Source organism: Spinacia oleracea, chromosome 1 (genome assembly GCF_020520425.1).
Source record: "Spinacia oleracea cultivar Varoflay chromosome 1, BTI_SOV_V1, whole genome shotgun sequence".
Taxonomy (NCBI): domain Eukaryota; kingdom Viridiplantae; phylum Streptophyta; class Magnoliopsida; order Caryophyllales; family Amaranthaceae; genus Spinacia; species Spinacia oleracea.
The window spans coordinates 77,942,480-77,953,200 of NC_079487.1; the positions used below are offsets into that span (position 1 = coordinate 77,942,480).

A 10,721-nucleotide genomic window follows, 5' to 3' on the forward strand; every position below is an offset into this window, starting at 1 on the left:
TCTCCTTAAGAGGGGGGTAAGAGTCATCTATAATTGATGCTCTAAGGAGTTTATTGAGTTCGTCTGCATGTTTGTTGTTTTCCTACTATGATCTTTCTAGTTATTAAGTAGTAGTTATTAAAGCCACTAGAGTATTATTTATGAATTTTGTTCAATTGGGTTCAATATATATCATGTTCTGCTAAATTTGGAAAATCCATGACAATCGGCATATTTGATGGTGAAGTAAATAATTTGTTTGGACGGGATAAATTAGACAAATTTGATTCTACATAATGGATATACGGTGAGTAACATGAACATAATAATGCTAATGACTCGAGGTGGTGAAAATTATTAGGTGCAACCAAGGATTTTTATGTTCTACGAGATGGGAATGTCATTTGTTTTTAATATTAATACGACTTTAAATGGGCAGTAATGGCGTCATGAAAGTCATTAAGAGTCTACATTTCGTTCAAGCATTTCATCGAACAATTTATGGACATGATGTAACATCCATTTTAAGCGTAAAAGTGGAATACACAGAGTGACAGAGTGGAAAATATGAGCATCAACTTCTTTTTGTGACCAAAACGTCACAGTTTTCATTTACCATTTTATGGTTTATGACATACGAAGTATTTAGTTTTAATTCGAGACATATATAGGAGATCCTCTATTGGCATAATTTGTATGTAATATACGTAGTAGCATGTCTATTAACTATGTTTTCATCATACTATTAAAAAAAACATATGTTGTCATCAATGATAAATATATGAATGTAAAGACTAATAATGAAGTGTGCGAAAGAAAGGAAAATACGAACACAAAAAAAAATACATAAAAGGAGTTCATTTCGTTAAAAAAAATAAAAAAAATCTTCTTCCTATAATCAGCCTGTTCATCGAACGGGCTAACAAGCTAGTTTACTAAAAAAACGCCTCCTTAAGCATTGTTAAAAAAAAAAAAACTATGTAAGACAATTCAAGCTTCTTTATCGACAACAACGGGTAGCACTAACTATCCTTACTATCTATTGACATCTTTTCATGCAAGGATGTCTCTCACACTTCTTGAGCTTTGAGCATCTAAACTTCATCCCGAATCGAACAACTGATGCTTATTACAGGGAAGCTGCAAGTTCTACAATCAATAGCCCAATTAGTAGAAGCTTCAAAATTCTACATAATCGAAAGGGTCGAAATAGGTAAAATAGACAAGTGTATCATGCGCGTTACGTCCGATAAGAAATAAAGGTTAAATATCGCGTTTTGCTAAGTTAATACCAACTTATTACGGTTTGTAAGTTTTATACCAATTTGTCATTGTCGTTAAGTATACCAAATTGTTATAAGAGTTCTAATAAGTTTTATACCAATTTGGTTAATTGGAGGAAGAAAACGTATTTATTGATAATGTATTTTAATTGTAGCATGCATGTTCCCTAAAAGAAAAATGAAAGTGTCCTAGAAAAATAAGGAGTGTTTGCGTGGTAGTACCCTAGCTAAAGGAACATATGGGGAGAGCTTTAAACATGGAATGGGGTACAAGAAGAAGGCGACGTTTGGGAAGTGAGTTTTGTGTTTCATTATATGGATGGTTGGAGGGAGCGAAATTTCGGCATGTTGTGATGTACATCACAGGAGCATTTTGTGTACCATTCATTAAAAAGAAAGTACCATTTCGTTAAACGGAGTACCATTACGATAAAAACATGTACCATTACGATAAAAACATGTACCATTGAAATTCAATTTATTTACAAAAATGCCCCTGTGATATATTTTGAAACACATCACAGTATGCCGAAATGACTTCCTCGATAGTTGGAACGGCAAAATAACAGGTTAAGGCCCACTTTGAGAGCTGAGGACTGAGGTAGGGGCTGGTAAGTAAATTAATGACATCCAAACAATCCCCATGTGCTGAGGGGGTTGGTTAGCTTCCCAAGAGATGTAGGTCACCTTTCCCCGTGAATGTCATCCTCTTTTTCTTGCTAACCTTTTTCTCTAACTTGTTCCAATTCAAGCCCCTTGTTTTTGCCCCCACAATATACAATATACAAGTATGTGCTATTGTGCTATCTATGTCATCTACAGATTAACCTCATCCATGTTTTCTTGCTTTAATTGTTTTAGCTTAGTCATAGTCTCGACTCTCGAGTTTGAGTCATGAAAACACAACTATTTCTTAGAAGAGCTTCCCGTCAATCGGGACTGATCTGATCGTATTTGAATTAGTCAGAGTCTAATAAAATCTAAATTACGTGTATTGATTTGCGTACAAAGTTTAATAAAGCTAATTAAGCATAGATAATTAAAGTTTTTTTTTTTTGACATACGCTTAATTTTTCATAAATAAACGAAGTTTACAAATTACAATAACTAACTTACATAACAAACTAAAAATAAACTACTTAACATTACAAGGATAGCTAATTCTTCTCCGATGGCCCCTCGGTTGTTGACTTGACTGATAATTCAAGTTTTAGAACGATAAAATAAATAGAATGACACGGAGAAATGTAGTTTGATTTGTTTGGTTAATTGGTTAGCAAAAAGTCTAGAACATAGGAATTTAAAATGCACAAATAGAAGAAGTTGCTTACACAAATCATCTTATGGTAAGTGGAATCCTCATGAGACGGTTTACTTTCATGAATCAAACAAATTTCACGAATTCGCACTCAATAGTCAATACTTCTCTAGGAACAAAATAACAAGGGTAAAAATCCTAAAAAGTTTACATACGCAACCTATAACCACGAATTATAAGACAAGAAAATTAGAGCTTTGATTTTTTAGTAAATGGCCAACGATAATATCATAATAATATGGAATTTGTTAAAAAAAAATTGACGCATGTTAATTTAGTTGGTTAAAGTCTTAAGAGATAGTATTTAAAATCAAAATCGAATCTCGTCTATATTATTGTTCTTATAATTCTCTTTACAACATTTTTTTTTATAACTTATACATCTGGGATTAATTGCTAATCATTTAGGTAGTACAAAAAGAGTAATTTCAATTAAGAAAGTGGATTAAGACAAATAATTTTGGCTATAGATAGGGTGTTCAAGATCCGGTTCGGATCGGGAAACAAACCTGACCGGTTAATACTAGTCCGATTTTCGATCCTTAAATTTTTTTATTTCCGTGTTTTCTATTTGATCTGGTCCGAACCGGTGGACTAGATTTAAATTAAATAAATCGCCATTCTTTTTTTTTATTCCCTAAAATCATGTGTTATTTTTTTTTTTTTTTGGTGGATAACATAAAGTATAGACTTGTGGTAAGTGTATCCTTTTTTAGATAAAAAGAATTATTTGACTTTAGAAAGTGGTATGTTTTATGAATTTTAAAATTTTGTAAAAAGTGCATTATATATGAAGTGAAGCATATAGCACAGGGCCACCAAATTGTTTAAGACGGTCCTGATAGATTTCAATCCTCTCCCAATTATTGTTGCAGGGGATCAAACACGGGGTCCTCCCTACCAAGTTCAGCCCCAATCACCCGTAAACCAACAGGCAATTGGTGTGTTAGTTTATTTTGTTTTCCCACTGTTTAGTCTTTTATATCCATCTATACTCGCGCAAAATAGAGAACTAAAGTTTAAAGGGTTCTAACTATATATTTATAAACAACGTTGCAAAAGTATGAATGCATATTCAATAATTTTGTCATTCGTCTTTCTCGAGCCGGACCGGTAACAATATCTTCGGTCGGGTCCGGAAATGAACTTTAGGTCCAATTTTGAGTCCATAATTTTTTCGATTTCTGGTTCGGTATGATCTGGTTTTGGAACAGTTAACAGCCCTAACTATAGATGGACGATTGTGTATGATGACCTCGTGAGGAGGTAGGAGACTATGGGCTACTAATGGGCTAATTGGTAACAAGCTGATAAGTTGGGAGAAAATGGGCTATTAATTGGCTAATAAGTAATAAGCTGACAACTAATATAAACTTGTCTAAGTGGGCTTGGGATTACGAGACTTGTCAGTTGCAAGTCTTACAACACTAGATTCTGGTGTAAGTGTGTAACTCTTGAAAATGTGCTCTCCTCTTTGGTTTTGAAAAAAATGTTGCACACATCCGTCGTATAATAAACTAGCATTTTGACCCATATAATACATATAAGCATTATATATATAAAGGGTGAAAATTTTATGTCGCCCGACATACGATTTTTAGGTATCATAAAATATTTTTTTTTTATGGTACATTCACAAGGTTAATGTAAGATAAAGTTAAGTAGAAACACTTTATGTTTATAAAAGGTCTTGTATGCACAAGGTGTACAATAAATTTATTGTACACCAACATCACTTTTACCCAATTTTCTTTAACTTTAACCCAGTTTTCTATTATTACAAAAAAGTTGATAGATAAACATTTTAAAGGGTTAAATGATTAATTTTTTACATTATTAGTAATTTTGAAGAAGTTTTTTTTATTAAATTGAAAATTTTCATCACTAAAAAATAGATAACTTTTACATATATAAGGGTAAATTTTAAGCATTTTACGTTAACTTTAACTTCGGTGTACAATATTTATCGTACACCCCATGTAAATAAGAATTTGTGTTATGTTTATTACTCTTTTTCTATTTTAAGGTTATTATAAAATCAGCCTAAATAAAATTCAGGACTAACAATCAACGTCAATGATAAAGTGGTATATATTTAATTTCTTCTAAAATAGTAAAGAAAAATGATTATTAATTAAAATAATAAAAAATTGAGAAAAACCAAGACGTAGTCATAAGAAAAAGTGGAAGATTCAAAAAATAAAAGCGTATTACGTTTGAAAATGTATGTTGATATAGTTGATTGTGTTAATAATATAACAAAAAAATGATTGGTAGTCATATTTATTTATAATGGGGGCATAGGGGGTGAGAAGTTGATGGTTTATTGGAAAAAATGTTTAGTTTTCTTGTACTCGTATTTTTTTTAAGTTAAGAATCTAAAAATATTATTAAGTTATAACTACTACGGAGTACTACATAATGCTTATTGATTTGTGATAATTTATTTCTATGTTTTTATAATTATTATGGGTGTCTTTTGAGTTGTTGTTATTTTTTCATATGCAAGGGTATCTTTTGAGTTTTCACAACTCTAATACAAGTATTATATTGAATAACATTTTAATGACTCAATCAAAAAAGAAAAATAAAGGGAAAATATGAAAATAATGGAGAAGTGTACACATGAAACATATGTAACTATGGTTTGAGTTTTTAAATACTAGGTATATATTTATCGTATATCAAAGCAAATTTTATCTAACTTTTGATAATAATTGACATGTTTTGATTTACTTTTAACATTATAAAAAAAAGTTTAATGGATAAACATTTTAAAATCTTACAGGGTTACCTTTATACATTACTAGTTTTAAGCCCACGCGATGCGCGAATTTATTTAATATTTTTTTTATAAACTTATTCAAAAACTCGTATATTTCAAGTTTTTGCCCGTAATATATTCTTCCACTAATCCTATGTTAATTGCAAACTCCTAATGGTAAATAGGGTACGTGGTATATAAATAATGAGTTTGTTTTTTTTGAAAAACAATACATATTGTTGAGCTATAGGAGTATTTTTATTTTAGTATCTTCTATCAATACGATCTATTTTTACCTTTACCCAGATATTACCTTTTTAGACTAACCTTATAATCTTTTTTTTATGGCAATCTTTTTTTTCTTTTTTGTCTATTTGCGCTTGGCTTCATAGACATTTTCTAGTTTTGCGCTTATTTGATTAATTCAACGGTTTTTAGATGGTAAAAAATAATTGACAAATAAAGAATAAAGTAGAATTGAGTACATAAAAAGAACTTACAGATTAAACCTCATGAGTTCAAACTCATTAGTGCGCACTCGATCTTCTCAATTCACCTTTCAGCTTCATTGCTCTAACAACTTAAATGAATTCACTTAGAAATGACGGAAATGAGTTGCTAGTCTAGAGGCGGCTTTATTCAAGCAAGGGAATTGCAAGACTCGGTGGTGAAGGGGTCTATTTGCCTTCTCATGTGCTTCGATTCAGTCAACTCTTTCTAGCACGAGATAGATCACATCCCTTACCACATAAGAATATAAGATTGAAAGATCCAAACCTCCTTCAGCTCTTCAGAGCGGAACGGGGCACGGCCAAGACACATAAAGATCGACGTAGTAGCTTATAGGGACATAACACATCTATTCAGATAAAGATGAGGACAGGGATCCATCTTAATAAAATATTGAACCGGATTTGTTTTTCTTGAATCTGATTGATTTTTATTTTTTTTGACGACAAGTTTGAAATCTTAATGCAGGCAAGGTCAAATTCACTTAGAAAACACAAGTAAGGAAACTTTCAATTATTTATGGGTCGGCACTTTTTCTAACATTTTTAGTACCAACTAATTCATTTGGGAGGTACATCTTACGATGTCATGATGGACCCATTCCTATAGCCATTCCTTTAATACTTATTGCTTTTGAGAGTCTCTTTTTGTCGGATATAAACCCTCTTTTTGAAAACAAAAATAAAAAAATCCTCTTTTTAAAAAGTGGATACATAAAAAACGGAGAGAGTACTATACTCAAATAAACATTCAAATTAATTAGTATTACAGCTTAGATATCAGTTTAGTATATACTCGTAATAATTAAATAAAGGTTAGTACGTAAGAATTGAAAAATATTAAAACGCTATTAATAACTTAGAAAAAAAAAATTATATTCGGATTCATGGGTACCAAATGTGGGTATGAATTCAAGTAATCTAATTTTAATTTTTAGACTCAAACCATTAAAATGGTTCGGTTTCAACCGAATTTGGATCGGATCTTGGATCTTGGATCTTGGACCGATTGAAATCCCTAAAGGGTAGGTTCTTGTATGACTAAAAACAAAGTCATTTGAAAGAACGAAGGTGGTCAACAGTAATTGAAATGAGAGCAGCATCACTTTCACTGCCATTTCATAAATTCCTTTCTAACCCAACACTCATTGTCAGGTCTGTCACTCACACTCCCTCTGTTCTCCGCACCTCCATCTCAACTGGTCCCTGCATCGCCGCCATTTCTTCCATAATTAGGGTTTCGACCATGTCGGCGGGAGCTGGTTCAGGGGATAACAACATCGGCGTCGTCGAATTCGCCTTATCTTCTTCATGTCGCCTCAAGATTCAGAAGGGTGATATCACTCAGTGGTCCGTTGATGGTTCCTCTGACGCCATTGTTAGTCCTCTCTCTTTCTTTCTCCTCCTTTCTTTTGCGTTTGCTTTCATCTTGCAACCTTGCATGTTGATCAATTTGTTATGTTGATTCGATTGTGCATTTCGACTTTTCGCGATTAACATTTAACAATGTTTGAGTTGATCATGCATTGATTTTCCATTATTCTCTTTGTTTTTGGTTGATTGGATCGCAGGTTTGTATCGGTACTTGTTAGCAATGGGTTGGTATACCAATATCATACTAGTCTTAGTACCAATGCCAAATTAATATGGCTACAAATACGAGACACTTGTGTCCATATGGACACAAGCCAATTGAGGCCAAGACTTCCTCGGAAACCAAGTGCTTTTAAGTTTTAACTACTTAATTCAAGTTTGTTGTTTTGCATGTTTCTGCTGTATAATTGAGTTAGAAATGCCTTACATTCCCCATGAGGCCATGAATATTCGAGTAGAGAAGCTAAATGTAGAAATATTAACTGTTAAATGAGCATTACAATGTCGAAGGACCAACTCAACCACAACTTTAAGTTGGTGGTTGAAGCCCCAAGATTAGCTGTATACTCTATCACGCCCCTTACATGAAAGCCTTTTGGGCTTGAAGTGTGGTTGCAACATAGCCTCCCCATATCCACCGCTAAAAATTGCACTATGAATGGAGTAGATGAAATTTGAACTCGTGACCTTTGTGTCACGCCGATTCTGTTACCATGTCAAAGGACCAACTCAACCGAAAACTTAGGCTGATGGTTGAAGCCCAAACATTAGTTTTATACTCTATCATACAACACCGATAAACGTGTGAATTTGTCGTGAATTCTGAAATTAAAACCGTGTTAGGAAACATATTTGATGCCTAGGTATAACCCGTACGACACGTTTGGAAGCCAATAATAAATTGTGGAATGAGAATAAAGGTAAATATTATTTGGCAAGAAAATAACACCATGATAATGAAACCTTATCTCAAACTTGGTTTTTCCCTCATAAATTTGCATTCCACCCGATACCACTTCCCAAATGGTAATGGATGGTAACGGAAATTTATGAGGAGAAAAGAGATAATTTTGAGTGAACTAGCATTACCACGGGAATGGATATTGATTTTCCTTACAAATTCATTCCTATTGAATTTATGGCCGGCTACCAAATGGACCGTTAGGGTCACGTAAAGCAAATACCTTGACATGATACCAGTTACCAACTCTGATTTCATGCTAAAGTACTTTTAGTTAGCCCGATACAGAACAATACTCGAAAATCCCTAACCAGAGCTTCAATGTTAACAGGGTCAATATAAGTTGTGAGGCTCTTTCCTAGAAATTCTAGTGGTTGGAGATAAAATGTACAACAATTGCCCATTATAGAGATGTTTTAGATCCTTGGTGTGTGATGGATGTAGCTTCTCTTATCCCATTTGGAAGTGATACATTGGGGTTATTATTAACAAAAAGGTTCCTCTTTCTTTACGAGTTCACTTCCTCGTGATAAGTTAGTTGGTGACGACTTGGTTCTAAAAAATCAAAGCACGATCTATGTAGAATTTTTTAGTTTTTTCTCAATTAATTTTATCAGGTGTATTACACATTCTTGTACCTTGAGTCAATTATTGTCTTTTGATTTAAAGAAGCCTTGGTTTGATAGGTCAATGCTGCTAATGAGAGAATGCTAGGTGGTGGCGGTGTAGATGGAGGTACATTAATCATTGGTAATTCTATGAATTAACCAGATAGGCTAAATTTGATTTTGACATGTTTGAAGAATCTGCATTTGTCTTTGTTCAGCCATACATAGAGCTGCAGGTCCAGAACTTAAAGAAGCATGTTATAAAGTACCTGAGGATCGCCCTGGAGTTCGCTGTCCTACTGGAGAAGCGCGGATCACTCCGTATGTACCTAAAGTTTCCTGTTTGTAAACTTAATATATGTGACATTTTTTTCTTTTTATGTTGGGTATGTCATTTCATTTACTAACATATTAACACTACCTTGCAGTGGTTTCAGATTAGCTGCATCTCATGTAATCCACACTGTTGGGCCCATATATGATGTTGACAAAAGTCCCGAGGCCTCATTGAAGAATGCTTACAGGTATTACTTTTGTTCCTCAATATATGTCATTGGTCAGGATTATTTTTCTCAATAATTGAGTAAGTTTTCAACTTATGTTTGTGCAGAAATAGTTTGGTTGTTGCGAAAGAGAAAAATATTCAATACATTGCCTTCCCTGCCATATCTTGTGGTGTTTACGGGTAAGTAGCCTGAGTTAAACCATGATACTGATTCAATAACTTGTTCTCTTTTAGCAATAAGTTGTATAAAATATTCATAGAATTTCCTGTTAGTGCTGAAGGAAGTTTACTTTAGAATATGACCTTCCTAGCAGCAGCGGAGGAGCTTATATTTGGCGCAAGTCTCACTTGTTATCAATAATATATTTTATGTGCATCAAAAGCATTGGCATACTTCAAAGTTTGTGTCCCATGAATTTCAATGTTGGCTAACATTTTGCAACATATTGATTATTGAATATCAAGTTTGTAATATTGTTCTATGGATCACTATAGGCTGCTGAGATGTTATCACTCTTTTACCTGTATAACTTGGTAAGGATTTTATCTTTTGCAGATATCCTTATGACAAAGCAGCCAGTGTAGCCATTTCCACAGTTAAAGAATTTGCCAACGGCTTGAAGGAGGTACGGAATTTCTCATGAAAGTCTGGTTTGTATGGAGTAGTTTCTTGTCAATTTCTGTTCACTCTCATGTTAAGGCAACAATATTAAGAAGCAGGTGAATCATGCATTTTTCATGGAGCAAGGAACTTTCACATGTAGTATAAGACATTCTTCATTATGCATATTTTTCTAATTGAAATTGGTAATAAGCTTCGATATCTGGAGTCATGGATTCCGTTATTTGATAACCTACTCCCTTCCCTCGATCTCCACCTTTTTTTTTTTTTTTTTTTTGTTTTTTGGTTGGATAGAATGATAGATAGCAAACATTCGTGTCATGATTTGCTGCAAGCTGTAGTGGGCATTATATTAAAATGGCTGCTTTATAATCAGATGATAACAATGAACTTTAAATAACACACTAGAATACTTACGAGGTTGATCTTAATCTCTATCCAGGTTTATTTTGTACTGTTCTCAGATGACATCTACGATGTTTGGTTGGAGAAAGCAAAGGTGCTTGTTGGAAACTAGGGTTATTCTTCTCAACTTGAGAAATGTACTTCAGACTGTTGCCAGCATTGAAGTTGACATCGAGTTGCTGAGGAAACATGTATAAATAAGCATTTACAGTATGACACTATATGTAATACCTTCTGTTGTGAAGTTTAGATTGCTGTCTAACAATATAATATATTCATTGCCACTCTGGTTTCTCTATATATAACCCACACAACAGTTGTAGACTCTGGTCTGAGGCATCGGGGTTTCTACATGGGCTTGCCAACAAACATTAAAGTATGCCAATTCATGGC

General features: G+C 33.4%; 1 protein-coding gene and 1 long non-coding RNA gene across 2 annotated transcripts; one reads left to right on the forward strand and one right to left on the reverse strand.

Annotated features, from left to right (window-relative positions):
• Nucleotides 1–944: 944 nt before the first annotated feature.
• On the reverse strand, nt 945–6,302 carry LOC130465968 (uncharacterized). The gene is made up of 2 exons (XR_008925987.1): nt 5,845–6,302; nt 945–1,128 (listed from the first exon to the last, which is right to left on the reverse strand). It is a non-coding gene; the product is annotated as an uncharacterized lncRNA (long non-coding RNA).
• A 607-nt stretch (nt 6,303–6,909) lies between these two features.
• Nucleotides 6,910–10,612, forward strand: LOC110801710 (uncharacterized). The gene is made up of 7 exons (XM_022007114.2): nt 6,910–7,231; nt 8,875–8,923; nt 9,015–9,117; nt 9,225–9,320; nt 9,407–9,481; nt 9,858–9,927; nt 10,366–10,612. Exons 1-7 carry the CDS (start codon nt 6,944–6,946, stop codon nt 10,438–10,440), a joined length of 756 nt encoding a protein of 251 aa, XP_021862806.1. The 5' UTR covers nt 6,910–6,943; the 3' UTR covers nt 10,441–10,612.
• The last annotated feature ends 109 nt before the right edge of the window (nt 10,613–10,721 follow it).

Excerpts from the sequence above, each read along its gene's own strand:
- LOC110801710 (XM_022007114.2), top strand. The coding sequence starts at position 6,944 with ATGAGAGCAGCATCACTTTCACTGCCATTTCATAAATTCCTTTCTAAC. Across the intron at positions 7,232-8,874 it reads ATGGTTCCTCTGACGCCATT|GTCAATGCTGCTAATGAGAG; the intron begins GTTAGTCCTCTC and ends TTGGTTTGATAG. Across the intron at positions 8,924-9,014 it reads TGGTGGCGGTGTAGATGGAG|CCATACATAGAGCTGCAGGT; the intron begins GTACATTAATCA and ends GTCTTTGTTCAG.